This window comes from Oxyura jamaicensis, chromosome 15 (assembly GCF_011077185.1).
Source record: "Oxyura jamaicensis isolate SHBP4307 breed ruddy duck chromosome 15, BPBGC_Ojam_1.0, whole genome shotgun sequence".
Classification (NCBI taxonomy): domain Eukaryota; kingdom Metazoa; phylum Chordata; class Aves; order Anseriformes; family Anatidae; genus Oxyura; species Oxyura jamaicensis.
In genome coordinates, this window is record NC_048907.1 from 191,463 (window position 1) to 205,802 (window position 14,340).

The following is a 14,340-nucleotide window of genomic DNA, read 5'->3' on the forward strand; positions in this document are numbered from 1 at the left end:
CGCTACTCGCTGGCCGCCCCCTCGTCTGATGCAATCGCTGGCCGGCCTTGCCTCCAGCCGCAGGCGGCCCGGGGCCGCTCGTCACGCCGCCCCGGCCAATGAGGAAGAGCCACGATGGCAGAAACCCGGGCGGGGCGGCAGCGCCCACAGAGCGCCGCGCGCGCTGGGCCGGGCTGGGCTGTCCTGTCCTCTTCTCTCCTGTCCCGTCCTGTCTGAGCTGGCCATGGCAGCGCTCCCTGGGGCCGCGGCCCCGCGCCTGCTCCTCATCCCCCGCGAGGCGGCCGAGTCTGCCGCCGGCCGGCGCCTTTCCGTTGTCCTGCCGGCAGGAGCAGCCCCTAGTCCCCCGGGGGCTCCGCAGCCGGCCCGCAAACGGCAGCGGCTCACCCATCTGAGCCCGGAGGAGAAGGCGCTGCGCAGGTGAGGGGGGGGGGGGGGGGGGGGCGGGGGGCTGGCGGCGCGGCGGGGCGGCCGCCGGTGCTGACGGCCGCGCTGCCCCGTAGGAAGCTGAAAAACCGTGTGGCGGCCCAGAGCGCCCGGGACAGGAAGAAAGCGCGGATGACGGAGCTGGAGCAGCAGGTGGTGGAGCTAGAGGAGGAGGTAAGGAGCTCGGCGGCCCCGCGGGAGGGTGGCTGCGGCGGCACCTGCTGCGACCCCCCTGCCTGCGCGGCTGTCTGCAGAACCAGAAGCTGCTTCTGGAGAACCAGTTCCTGCGGGAGAAGACGTGCAGCCTTTCCCTGGAGAACCAAGAGCTCCGCTGCCGCCTGGGTTTGGATGTTCTGAAAACAGAGAAGGAAAGCGAGTCTAAGGTGAGCATTGCGGTGGTCTCAGTGGCTGTCTTGATCTGTTTCTTGGCAGAGCACGCCAAGAGTCGCTGTGCTCTAGGAGGCAACTGTGTGGCAGTGCCAGGGAGCAATAATCTCAGTGTTGAGATCTCCAGGTTGAAACAGGTATGCTCTGAAGAGAGCATGCTTTGTGTGCCAGAAGTGCTCGTCTTCCACGCAGACTTTCCCACAGATTGAGTAGTTGTTGAGTCTGAAGTGAGCACCATTGATAGTGTGGGAGATAGTGAGCTGGTTTGTCCCAAGCTGTTCTATGTCATCCGCATTTCTATGTTATACTGTGGGAGCAAAATAAGAATTATTACAGTCATGTGTGGCTGTCTCAGAAGAACAGGAGATAGTGAGAGGCCAGGCTCTCATTTAAAAGTGGTGAACAAGGTGGATTTGCAGAGGTATAGAATTTTCAGTCACCTTTGCAAGGGGCCTCAGCTCTTCAGGCTGCTACTGCATATGCAAGTAGAGACTAATGGATGCCTCTGCAGAGAGAGCGTGGTCTTCAGGATGCTGTATTGTCTGCCAGAACATCTGTGATAACTGACGAAGCTTTTTCTTTGGTCCAGGTCGTGATGGAATCACAAGTGGATGAGATTGGGTTGGTGACCGGGTCCGCTGAGTCCGCAGCACTCAGACTACGTGTTCCTCTGCAGCAGGTGCAGGCCCAGCAGTCACCATTTCTGACAAATTCCACGTGGATTCTGATGGCAGTGACTCTTCAGATTCTGAGGTAAGCATCTGCTCCTGTCCTAAATGCCCATGAAATTCAAAACCACTGTGGATTTAAGATTCAGTTAAGAACTTCTTGATGTAAAGTTTCTTGATGACTTTCCACAGTTAACTTGTTTTTTAAGCTTTGGAATATCATACCTGGGGCTCAAGACAGCTAGGGATCCTGTGAGTACAAGACAAGTTAAGAGAACTTGAACAAGTCTGGCTTTTGTAATCTGAGATAATGTTGCACAGAAAAGCCTCTTAGTTCTTACAGCAAAGCATGCAAATACAAAATGCATACTGTGCTTTTACCGTTGTTGAAAACAGATAATTATTTTCTTGATGTCTGACACTTAACAAGGCTGTTGAAGCTTCAAGACTGTCCAATATGAATCTCTTTTAGAAACTTAAAGACAGGAAGTTTACACAGCTTTTGGTCATGGGCGTATCTGCCTGTACCTGGTTCTGGTACTTGCTCTGTGGATTCAGGAAATTCTGTGGTGTTCTTATACAATAGGTCTAAGATTTTGAGGAGCTTCTAGTAGAGATTCGACATCTAATCCAGAGTTAAACAAAAATCTCTAGTGTCCTTACAAGAGAACTAATGGACAGAAGTTCTGAACAATAAGTAACTTTCTGTTCTGATAAGTGGTGTTCTTGGTAAAACTCCTAGTTCTGTGATGTTAGCATATTTTAACTTCCACGTGAGGGTGGACTGATTCTGCAACAGATGTTTTGCTGTAATAGTTGTAGGCTGTCTTTCTAAACCAGTGTTTTATTCTGCAGTCTGATCTTCTGTTGGGCTTTCTGGACAGTCTGGACCCAGAGATGTTTCTCAAATGTGCTGATTCAGAATCAGCATGCCTGGAAAAGCTGGAGGAAGAGATCTGTGGAGAAACAAATTCCATACCGGCCTCCCCCTCTCCCTCTTTGGGGTCCCCATCAGCTAAGCTGGAGGCCATTAATGAACTCATAAGGTTTGATCATGTATACACAAAGCCCTTAATATTGGAGATTCCTGTAAAAACGGGCAACCAAACCAATATGCTAGTGAAAATTGAGGAAGTATCTCTCTCTCCATCTGAAGACAGAGCTATTGCTGAGATCCCAGCCTCTGTGAAAGAGGAACCTGTAGACAGCTTTATGCCAGAACTAGGCATCTCTCATCTGCTTCCCTCTCCTTGTAGCCTTGCAGCCTCAAGCTATCTGTTGGATGCTGGTAGTGACTCAGGATATGAAGGATCCCTATCACCTTTCAGTGACATGTCCTCTCCACTTGATACTGACCATGCCTGGGAGGATAGCTTTGCAAATGAACTATTTCCTCAACTGATCAGTGTCTAACTCAGTGTTAACTCTCCCTGGTTAACTATTCTGGCAGGGTAACAGGATATGCCCCTTGGGGGGTGTGTGTGGGAAATCAACTGTATACAGAAAAATGATAATTTCTACCTAAGAGTGCTGGTAGGTGGGGTGATGACCAATGTATTATGGTCAATGTATTTCTACTAGTATGAAGGAAAAAAAAAACAAAAAACTAGGGTGTTGTCCCTGTGTCTGTTGCCCCCCTCCCCCAGTGTTGGCTTATGAGAGAAGTTGGTTTCTCAGTAACTTGGCAATTTGGCTGAACCTGAAAATCAAAATACTCATTTTCTTTGATGCTGAAAGCTTTAATGGTCTATTCATGTATAGACAGCTGGGTTGAAACTACATAGTCTGTACATCTTATGGATTTACTGTGTAAATGCTTGTTTTCCATTTGCTATGTAGAGTTGCTTTCTCCATTTTAATATTTAACTGTATTGGTGCAATTAAAGTGCAATGCAGCTCACTTTTTGTCTTGTATCTCAATGGGGAGGGGAGAGTGTCTGCACCTGCTGAAGTTTGAAACTCTACAGAAATTTCTGGAGGTTCGATCTTTCAGTGGCTGGTCTTCTACTGCCTTGATACACCCACTGATCCAGTAGTACTGCTGTGGTACATGTAGCTGAGTGCTTTAGCAGCCTTTGTCTTGTCTTTGAGCACATGATGTTGCAAGCTGTTCAATGTAGATAGGTTTGTATGGTGGCCAGCGCTGCTAGATTAAAATCTGCAGCCATAATAGGGAATGCAAGTGGCAGTAGCTTGATGACTGAATAAAATTCCTTCCTCTTGGTAACTTTTCTTGTACAGAATGCTCTAGACTGAGTGAAGGTCAGTGCTATTCAAGTGAGATGTTTAGTACTCATGAAGTAGCAGAACAGGGTGAAAAAGGTATAGATTCTGCATTACCACAGGAATTCCTGAAACAAACATCAACTTTGTAGGAGCTAATTTCACATAAGAGTGCGACTATGTAGTTTTTGTTGTTCTCAGCCACTTGTTGCAATGGCAAAGTATGGAAATATACATGAATTGGAGTGATAGGGAAGAAACTGCGATACTGTACCCCAAATAAGAGCTGTTCCAGGTGTTTGTACAACTGTTCTTCTTTTCAGTTCTGTTTCATGTCTTGCATTCTATTTGGACAGAAATAGCTTATGGGAGGTAAGCAGGAGCGTATTGGTCACTGATGTTTAAGGCAACAGGCCTTTGTTTTACAAACTTAAGTAACGTACTTTGTAATAAAATACCCTGTCTGAATACTGGATAGTAGTAAAAAAAATCTGAAAAGTAGTAAAAAAGTCTGAAAAGCAAGCAGTTAAATGAGGATGACCAAAGTAATACAAAATTGATATGAAGTTCCAATAATACTAATTAATAAATTCAAAAAAAGGCAAAAAATTAAAAAAATGTTTTGGACATACAAGGAAAAAGTATCTCACCTCTTTGAAACTCAGCTCTAAGGTTTCTAGTCTAGAAGTTCAAAATACTTGATAGTGGAAGCGTACAGTACTTGAAATAACACCTGGAAAAGGACTGAGAATTCACATACCTTCCTCAGGGCTATAAAAAGGTTGAGGTTAGCACACCAGAGATGTGCAGCCCATCCTACTGGTCTTGTGGCCATATATCCTGTTTTGAGACATCTGGCCTTTAAAAGGTACTACATTAATGACTAAGCATAGTAATGACATAGCAGTATTTCTGTTCAGTGCTGCATTACTTCCAGGCAATGTGTGTTCTTGTGAGTTTGATGTATGAGACATTAAATGTAGATATAGTTGCCCTAGAGCAGCCAAGTGCCTTTGAAGCAAAGGCTGCTACTGCAGCAGGGGGGGGGAAGCAGTGATGGTGTAGATCTGTTTTTTTACCCACCTTAATTGAAGCAGCTGCTAATCATCACTTTGAACAAGAATAGTGCAATCCTCAGACTCATCCTTGTACAACTACAGATAGAACTAGACAAAGGGATTAAGATTGTCTGGGGTGAATGATAAGGAGCAGAAAGCTACCTTCATCTACTATGCTACAGTAGAAGTTATTCCTGTATTTGGTTACTGCCCTAGTAGGCAGGAAAAGCACTTGCACCCTATAGCCTGAAACACCTCGATGAAGGCACTGGAGCACTTCACCTGTGCTGTATCTCTATCCCTCTCATCTGTCCTGCAACAGGGCACTCTGAAAGGCTTGTAGATGTGGCATTTTGCCGCTACTTAACTTTCTTCTAAAACTGCATGCATGACATAGCACTTCTACCCAACAATCTAGAATAGGTGCCTATAACCACTGTCCTTGTCTGTCTCTGGGAAGTTAGACCTATGCTGTTCAGCCACTGCAGCACTATGTATGCATGAGCATGTATGGGATGAATTGTAAAGGTCTTGCAAAATGAATGAAGGGAGATAGTCTTCAACATGTACCTTTGAAAACTATTTCAACTTGGTTACTCTGCAACTTTCCAGGTGTGATTTACTAAGTAAAACAGCAGTAACACTGCTACCCAGAGACAAGGATATATATTGCCCATTTTCACTAGTGTATCATTTAACTTACCTCAGATGAAAACGTGTTATGGCTTGAAGAGCAACATTAAGATCTAAGAAAACATGAAGAAAGTTCTCTATGATCACATTCCCATTACATTTGGAAATGGGCTCTGTTTAGTATGTTTCCACCCAAGCCTTGTTAAATACAGCAGACAAGAGTTTGAGGAAGTATTATTTGCATCCTTTTTGTGCTTTTTTTTTTTTTAAAAAAATATCTGCAGCCTTTATAGCTACAGATATTTCATGGCATGCTTTATCAAGACTTACTGGCAGCATAGGTTCCAGTACAAGCTGCTAATATTTGAGCACACAAATATTTCTTTTTGGGCATCTGGGAGCCGAATAGAATTCAGAAATCCTACAAGTATTCATACTTCTTACTAGACTCAAGTCTTCTTAAGTAATACCAGGGCACCATGAGATTTTTATATAGTACATCAACAGTCACAGATAAAAGTGAGAGAATTTGAACTGGCAGCAAAGGGTCTTCATTTGAGATCTGACATTAGATGAGAGATGCTAAGTTACAGTAAACCCAAGCTAAGCTAGGAACAGAGAAGTAAGAGTAATACTTATGTCATGGGACAGATTTCACTTTTGCAGTATGCTTCCTTAACATGACTACTTCTGTTTTGTAGTGTCTACTTGCATCACAGCAAGTGTGGATCTAGGCCTAGTAGTTCATGCATATGTTACATGCACAGCTGATAAAATATATGATCTGCAATAGAAACCATACATCTGCCATGGCTCATTGATACAAGACACAAGCTCGGGAAAAAATACAAGTTCAGTTCTAAATCCATGCCAAAATACATTCTTTCCATTTTCACAGGGCTGGCTCCATAACTGTGGTACAACTCCAGTCTACAATTTCACAGCCACATCCACAGGAAACTTAGACAACTAGGCAAGCTCTATACAGTCTTAAACATGTTTGGTTTTAAACTACTTTTTTTTTTTTTGTCTCCTACACTGCACTGGAGAATTATTTAAGCCTTGACTAAATCCATTGAATGGACTAATTTAAGTTCAATTGAAATTCAATTCATTCACTTTAAATCACTCATTATTTGACACAGCCTGGAAAACTCAAGTTGTTTTGAATAAATCTGAGTGCTAGTTTTCTCATTTTGAAAGCAAAGGTAATACTGGTTTAGGTCAAGCAACTTTGTCTTTCAAACTGCTTGAAAAATTATTAAATAGACGTTAAAAGAAGAGCGGTGTTGCCTGCCAATAAAGTAATTATAAAAATACTCCGTACTCCAACATTTCTTGATTTTATACAGAAATGACCAAGCTAGGCACTCTGAAGTAAAATAAAAGATCTGAAAATACAAGCAGTAGCAACACCTTTTATCAAAGGTAACCCTTTGTTTTGTCAGACACGTTTGGATCATGACAGATTTACAGCCCTTCTCTGGCAGCTTCAGGTTTATTCTGCCATGCAGAACACAGTGGAGGACAAAAGTTACATGCCTTTGGGAACATATGATTAAACTAAAATTTTTTTTTAGGCCAAAATATTGTCTTACCTTCCAAGTAAAGGATGGGAAGTTCACTCACAAGTTTTGTTTTCACTTCCATTAAGAATGAAGCACAGCCATCTAAAAATATTTTAGAAAATTTATTGAAAACTCACATACAAAGGGTGATTTGGCCCCAAGAGAAGACAGACCAGAATCAGTTCTTCCATATCTCAAAATAAAGTTTTTTCCTAATGCTGCATCACATTCGCTATCCTGCTTGTAAACAGAATTAATAGATGTATTTTACGGAAGTCAAATACAAATCAAACTGTTACAAACAGAAAAGTTTGAAAACACCCATTAGCTTGTCCTCTCTCACTCTCTCCAGCTGATTGCTAAAGCAAGAATTTTGCTCGGTCCTCCTAGATAATTGATTCCTCCGTTACCATACTCTTGTCCTCCATCAGTTTAAGGATTCAGCCATGTTGTCTCCTAATAGTAGCATAAATGAATTATTAAAAAAAAAAAATCTTTTATACCAAAGCAAATTTATTGGACACATTTTTTCCCCCATCTCATGGTCTTCATCAGTAGTCCACCACTATATTCTTGTTTCAGATGTCAGATTAACTGGGCTCAGTGATACTTTATTGACATCAAGGTATTAAAGAGGAAATACATGTCTGAAAGCTAACCTTTGATACAAACAACAGGAAAAAAAGCATGTTTAAAAGCCATTTACATACATTTGTTCTCCTGCAAATTTGATGGGCAACTTGTCATTCAGTATTAAGAGGGAAGAAACTGTGTCTAGATTTGACATATTTAGACTTCCCAGATTTTTCTACACCCTGTGCCATGTGTTGCTGAGATGGTTTCATCACTTTTTTTTTTTTTTAAATCCTTTCTTTTCAGCTTATTTAGGATCAGAGCTATCAGCTAAAACAGTCCCAACCTTGAACTTTCACTATAATCCTGCAAGCTTAAAAATTGATACTTATTTAGAGGCACCACATGTTCTACCTGCAGTAACTACATGCAATAACTACAGCCTTCCCCAAACTGCACTGCTTTACTTTATACTCAAGCAATGTAGCATGTCAAAGGCTGTAGATTTTACACAAGGTCAGCAGTTTAATAATAAAGGAGAAATTTTACACAGTTCATGCAAGAGATTTATAGCAGACTGAAATAAAATTAGACTTAAGAGCAAGATCTGCGCACATTCTCCAAAGTTCCAGAATGGTAGTTATACACCAGTTTTCAGAATAATACCTATTCAAACGTTGGAATGTTTTTAGTGAAGCTCTGAAATATTTTAGCAAGAGACAGCAAATTTCACTCAACCTTCAACAAGAACAGCAAGATATACACAGGATTTAACAAAGAGATATCCTACAAATAAAGCTTCTCTGATCCAGAAGAGAAGAATGGCTGCAAAAAGATAAACTTGATTTTAAACTATCAACAACGGGTTAACCATTTAAAAAAAAAAATAAAAATCAGAGATTATCAATTAGCTTTGCAAAGGAAGAATAGATTTTCTTATGCAAAAAGCTGCAGTACTGAGAGGTCAGTGTACTTGGCTCCTTTATGTTAGCAGGATGTCAAATACAAACTAGGATGCTAAGACTCAACCTATTACTTGGATTTCCTAAGAAAAGCCTCAATTCAGGTATCTCTGGGAACGGTCTGGAACTTAAGACCAGAAGATAAGATTTCTGCTTTGTTTAAGCATAACAGAAATAGTGTGCACTGAAAAAAGTACAAACAGTTAACTCATTGAGGATTCTTTTTCTTAACACTCTAAGCAGGATACAAAATTCTTTTGGCATACTTCTGTATAAATTACGTGGCATCATGTTAATGGCATGCTGTAGTTTAGACTAAATACAGGTTTCCGCAGGCATAAGACAAACATGTTTTTTAGTTTGCCACCAATATCAGCAGTCTCACTTAAAGTCTGGGACTTAGTTGTACATGACATTCAGCATTTGACTCTCTTTACCCCAGAAAATCAGCTATTATCCAATTTACTTATCTTTATAAAGATTAAAGGATGCCATTTATTTAATGAAAAGTTACACTGTCTTCAGCTGACTTTCCAACTCAATGTATATGAAGAATCACATCACAATGTAAGATGTGAATCAGTTGGCTGAGAACCACTTTTCCCTAGACTTCACACCATCTAGGAAGGTCATCAAAAAAAAACACTATTCACGAGCCAATGAACCAAAGAGGACTAAAGTTAGTAAATACCTTGTAGTATCAAGTTAGTAGCCAGTTTTACTTTCTACAAAGCAAGAGGCTTACGCTCAGCTATAACATTCCTTCCCTACCACATTACAGAATGCATCATTTCAATACTTGAGTTTATATCAAGTGCAAACCAGCCGCAGATGAAACAGCCATTGTGTGAAAAGCTGTATTTTTTATTGGGACTACTTTTCTGTTTCTGACTAAACTCAAAATTATTTCCTCCTTTCAATACCTTTTTGTGATTTTAATGAAACTAACTGACCAAGCAGTATATGCACCAGTCATAGTGGCTCAGTAAGTGAAAAAGTGTGGCTTGAGCCACCATAACATTCAGTATTTGGATTTTATACCTGACCAAGGACTACTAAGAGGACATTTCACCATTAACAAAGATGGAAAGCTGCTTTCTTGTTCCAAAGGTATTTGGGTTGCTTTCTCAGTGAAAATTAGAATATTTAACAGAGCAATATATATATATATTTAAGTTTCCTGAAGTTGTGTCTGGCCAACCCATGTTCTTACGATTGTTACTAGGAAAAATAATAATAATAAAACTTCAGATTCACACATCAAACCAGAAGGAAAGAGAGAATCAAAAAACCAGCAACAAAAAACAGCAGAAGTTCACCACTTCCAGTCTACAGTTTGGCATCTACAACTCCATTTCTTCTTCTGCACACCCAGAGATTCCCAAACTAGTATACATATCTGGAGACACGACAGTCTGTTGTGATTCAGGGAATATTTCAGTCTGTGGGTCAAAAGCAGCTCTTGGTGTTAACTGCTTTGCTTGACACCCTTCTGTACTCTGCTGCCTGAAGTTCTTTACAGAAACAGGCTTCAGTTTATCTGTGAGAAATTCAGGAAGAGGTTTCCAAAGCACCAGCTCCATAGAAGGACGGCTCCTAGAAGGGATGGAGTGCCAGTTAAATTAAAGTTCTCCAATCACAACTGCTAAATGCAGAAGACCAGTGAGTATCTTCATCCTTTGTGCTAGCCTGGAACTATATTCCAAAATGCATATACCAACTATTAAATTTCCTCTTCCTTAACTAGTTCCATTACTTCTAGTTCTAACCATGTGTTTTCTTTCACAGAAAATTTGATGAGTATTGTTGGTCACACTTCAGGACCACCTTCTTTTGGAAACCCGCATATATAAAAATGAGAATATAGTTGTTTATTCAACGTTTCATTCTGTACAAATGAGGAGTACAAAACACAGCTTGATGACCACTATAGTTACACTTACTTCTGTTTCACATTAGGATAGTTTTTCCTATTTTTGACCAGAAGAATGGTCTGCTACACAATGTTGGCTGCATCATGCAGTAATTAAGGACATCTCCACAAACATGAGACCAGGTCTCTCATTTCATTTGCATGTATTAGCTACATAGCACCATGATTTCCTCCAGAACTTACATAGACTCTATTATTTTCTTTGTCAGGACTTCACCAAAATCCCTCTTCATCCCTTTTTTAAGGGTATCTGACAGGATAAGAGTGGGCAGATTGCTAACATTTCCATCAGCATGAACTTCCTCATCTTCATCAATTATCCTAGGAATGGAGGGGGAAGAGGGAAATAAACACTATTGAGCATACTCTTAACAGGCACATCCACTGCAGTTCTATCTACGTGCACTGCACTGTACAGTGTAGATAGCTGACCTAGGCTGGGTACCAGAAGCAGCGGGGCCACGTTAACATGAGTCTCTCTTGGGCCAATATACCCTAAGAATGACTGTTGCCGTAGAAGCCACTTGAGCAGCTATGCCACTTCTGGTACCTAAGCTAGCTTTGTTATCTTTGCATTGTCCAGCAGCGCACAATGCACACATACACTGAGAGGAAAAAAATAAAAATACCACAAATTCACTTCCAGGGAAAGTGTACAATTCAGTCATATTACAAGAGTGAGTCTCAGTAATGTAGTAACTTCACCAGCTTAATTCTCCAGATGTTGAGTTATTTAAAAGCTACTGAATATAGTTCTTAATCTTCAAAGATTTGGCATCAGTGTCTCTGATTAAGGGCATAAAAAGTTAAAGCATTTAGAACAAACTGGAGGCATCTCCTTTGTTTTTGATAAACCTTTTAAAGAAAATTTACTAGAGTAGCTGGGAAGGAGGGGGAACAGTCCTCTGAGAGTTCTAAAGCAGACTTTGTAATGCAGGTATAGCCAGGTAACAAATAAAAAACATTATTACTTTGATTTACCTATGAGAAATGCATCTCTTCATGCATCATCGAGTAATCATCTAAAAAAAATCTTTTTTTTAAAAAAAAAAATTTTGGCTTTTCTAACAACTGACTGCAGTGTTTTTTTTAGAGTATTCTGGAATAATAGCACAACTTCAGTCAACTGATATATACACAACATGCTGAAAAACCTTTCAAAGGTAAGAATGCACAATATGTTTATTATATGACTAAAAGTCTGCCCGTTGCCACCCCATCATCCCAATATCAAGCCACCTGATATTTACCAGCAAGATGAACTGCATATGTGCAGAGAGAGATCTCTGGTTCATGCTAATCTGTACACTAACAAATTCACATCTGTCCTGAGCATTTAGAAGAATTAATCACAGAACAAGCTACAATTGCTTGAAAAAAAGCTGAGCTCAAGTCTGACTATATAACATGAGTTAAAATTTGAGCTCTGGATACTCACAAAAGAGGATAAAAACCCATTATGGTATAATGATGCTGCATGATGATTTTGAAGAGCATATTTATTCAGCATCTCTTGCATTCTCAAATTCAGATCATAATAGCAGCCCCAACACTCATAAAACCATAGGTAGCCTACAAAGAAACCACTTGCACACAAAGTTGATCTCAGACTTACAGTAGTGTTATCACACTGCTAAATGCTAGTTTTACCCCTTACTGCCCACCAAAAAGGGAAAACTCAGCAAAGCCAGTCTACTCAATCCCTGCATTTACCTGTCCTCAATTTCCTGAAGCTTCCTGCGAGCAACCTCGCATTGGTGTTCCCCCATTGTCTGATCCATTTCTTCACAGGGAATTTCTAACATGGCAGTTTCAGGACGGCTGCCACCATACTGACTTGCTACCTCCCCAGCTGCCTGCTGACCTGCACAGAGAATCCATTCTTCAGTGTTGGGATTCAAAGGGCAATTTTTGGTTCCTGTCAGTCTCTTCTTCTTCACAGGACAACTAGGAAACAAAGTAAGTTTACAATTGACAAAAGAGAAATGTGGTATTCTACACAAAAATATGTTATAGAAACTAATGTGCATTTCACCAGATTTGACAAACTATGGAAATACAACCTCCACGAAACAAGTAAGACAACATTGCTCTTATTAAAACGTGGGCACCCGTGCAAGAAAAATCAGTGCTACTCAGTTAATTAGGTAGCTGAAATGGATTTGGGCTCGCTCATGTGCAATTCAGGGGAAGAGTTCCAAATTGAAACAATGGAAGATGCTCCGTTCCTACACATCCTGTAGATGAGATGTGCTCAAATCTTTACGGAAAATAAAAAGGAAATTAAGATTTCTCAGGCTATTAAAGACAAATTTAATTTACCCTTCTGCCTCTTCTTCTAGCTTATGCTTCTTTCCACCTCGAACAGTGACACTGTAAAATAGAGAGAAGTGGTTATTGGCTTGTAATTATATCTTCCAAAGACATAGATTTTCAAGCAATATTTTCCTCCCTTTTCAAACTTCATGCACAGCTTGAACAGCGGTAAGAGCAACAGTTGCCACATGTCACCGGTTGTGAAGGGAGTGGAAGGCTTGGACAAAAAGGACCAATTTTTGTTCCAAAGAAAATCAAAGAAGTCTGTAATTCCTCAGTTCTCTGAGCAGAATGCCTGATAATTTCTCCTTTATGTTATTTCTTTCTTCCCCAAGGGGCAAGAACAATTTTTGCTAAAATTCAAATGCTTCAAAACTAGCATGTGAACCAACTTCAGGCTTTGATGACAGACTCAAATTAAATGTGACCAAATAATAAAATATGACAGAATAAGACTTTATACAAATATTTTGTGTTCACATATTAGAATGAGTGAGTTTAAAATAAGTACAAAAGCTTAAAGCATATCAAGATCTAGGTAAATCTGATCACATTTCATTATTTTTTGAAGTTTCCTTCATCCTTCACCAACAAACTTAAAAGCAGTAGGAGAAGCAATGCAGTTCTAACGTACAAACAATACAATACTGGAAGAAAACAAATTCGAAACTTTCTTGGAAAGACAGGTTATTTCACAAGGCCAGCACAACTGAGAAACATTTTCCCTTCCCCGTTCCAGCAGTAATGATGTTCGTACTTACTGGCTGTGACTCTGCTGATGGTGTAAGCCTCGCGGGTGTGCCGCGTTTGTGAAGGAACCCACCGGAGCAACAGTCAGGCTCTCGTTGTAACTCCCAAGAGCAGCTAAAGCGGCAATGTCAAAGCTGCTCTGCAAACACACGCCGGAGGAGCCACAGCCATCGGCCCCGTCGTTCCTGTTCCCCGCCATCATCACGGCGGGGGGCTGGAGGTACTCGCGGCCGGCAGCTCCGGGCTGCGAATCGTCCCGCTCGACTCCCGGCAGGCCGTGGCGGTCAGGGGCCGCGGCCAGAGCCTGCGGGAACTCCAGGGCGGGCCCCGCAGGAATACCCTGACAGGATCTGCCCAGAGCTGCCATTTCCTTCTGCCGAGGATACAGAGGACGTCAGCCCCGCCGGGCCGCGAAGGACTGGCCCGGCCCCGGTGCCGCCGCAGGACAAGCGGCTCCCCTCAAGCGGGCCCAGCGCCGGCGCCAGATCCCGCCCTGCGAGAGCCGCGCGGAGCTCCGGCCCGCGGCCGCCCGCCCTGCTCGCGCCGGCCTGGCCCGACCCGGAGCGTTCCCGCGCAGACCCGCGCTGAACGGGCCGGACGCGGGCGGGCGCCGGCAGCAGGGCGATCGCTGTGGCAGCGGGGGCGCCCGGCCCAGCGGCGCAGAAGGCAGCCCTCGGCCACGGCCTTGGGGCGCCCCACCGCAGCAGCACGGAAGAGCCTGAGCTCGTTCGGCTGTGCTCGCGGCCGGGCCGGGCCGCTCTCGGAGTCGGCCGACACCGCCAGAGCCCGAGTCCTTTCCAGGCCTTTCGCCCCGCTCGGAGAAGGCAAGCGCGGTACTATGGGAGC

The 14,340-nt window shown here is 42.4% G+C and overlaps 2 protein-coding genes across 4 annotated transcripts; one reads left to right on the plus strand and one right to left on the minus strand.

Moving 5' to 3' along the window:
• Positions 1 to 184: 184 nt before the first annotated feature.
• Positions 185 to 3,378, plus strand: XBP1 (X-box binding protein 1). Of its 2 annotated transcripts, none has more exons than XM_035340737.1 (5): positions 185 to 417; positions 501 to 597; positions 678 to 833; positions 1,468 to 1,563; positions 2,334 to 3,378. In XM_035340737.1, the coding sequence occupies exons 1-5, from the start codon at positions 224 to 226 to the stop codon at positions 2,889 to 2,891; spliced, it is 1,101 nt and encodes a 366-aa protein (XP_035196628.1). In that variant the 5' UTR covers positions 185 to 223; the 3' UTR covers positions 2,892 to 3,378. The 2 variants fall into 2 exon arrangements, with proteins under 2 accessions (XP_035196628.1, XP_035196627.1); XM_035340736.1 differs by having other exon boundaries at positions 186 to 417; positions 678 to 806; positions 1,400 to 1,563; positions 2,334 to 2,590.
• Positions 3,379 to 9,665: 6,287 nt separating this feature from the next.
• CCDC117 (coiled-coil domain containing 117) lies at positions 9,666 to 14,250 on the minus strand. Of its 2 annotated transcripts, XM_035340734.1 has the most exons (5): positions 13,506 to 14,243; positions 12,751 to 12,801; positions 12,142 to 12,375; positions 10,612 to 10,749; positions 9,666 to 10,091 (listed from the first exon to the last, which is right to left on the minus strand). In XM_035340734.1, the coding sequence occupies exons 1-5, from the start codon at positions 13,859 to 13,861 to the stop codon at positions 9,839 to 9,841; spliced, it is 1,032 nt and encodes a 343-aa protein (XP_035196625.1). In that variant the 5' UTR covers positions 13,862 to 14,243; the 3' UTR covers positions 9,666 to 9,838. The 2 variants fall into 2 exon arrangements, with proteins under 2 accessions (XP_035196625.1, XP_035196626.1); XM_035340735.1 differs by lacking the exon at positions 10,612 to 10,749 and having other exon boundaries at positions 13,506 to 14,250.
• Positions 14,251 to 14,340: the final 90 nt, after the last annotated feature.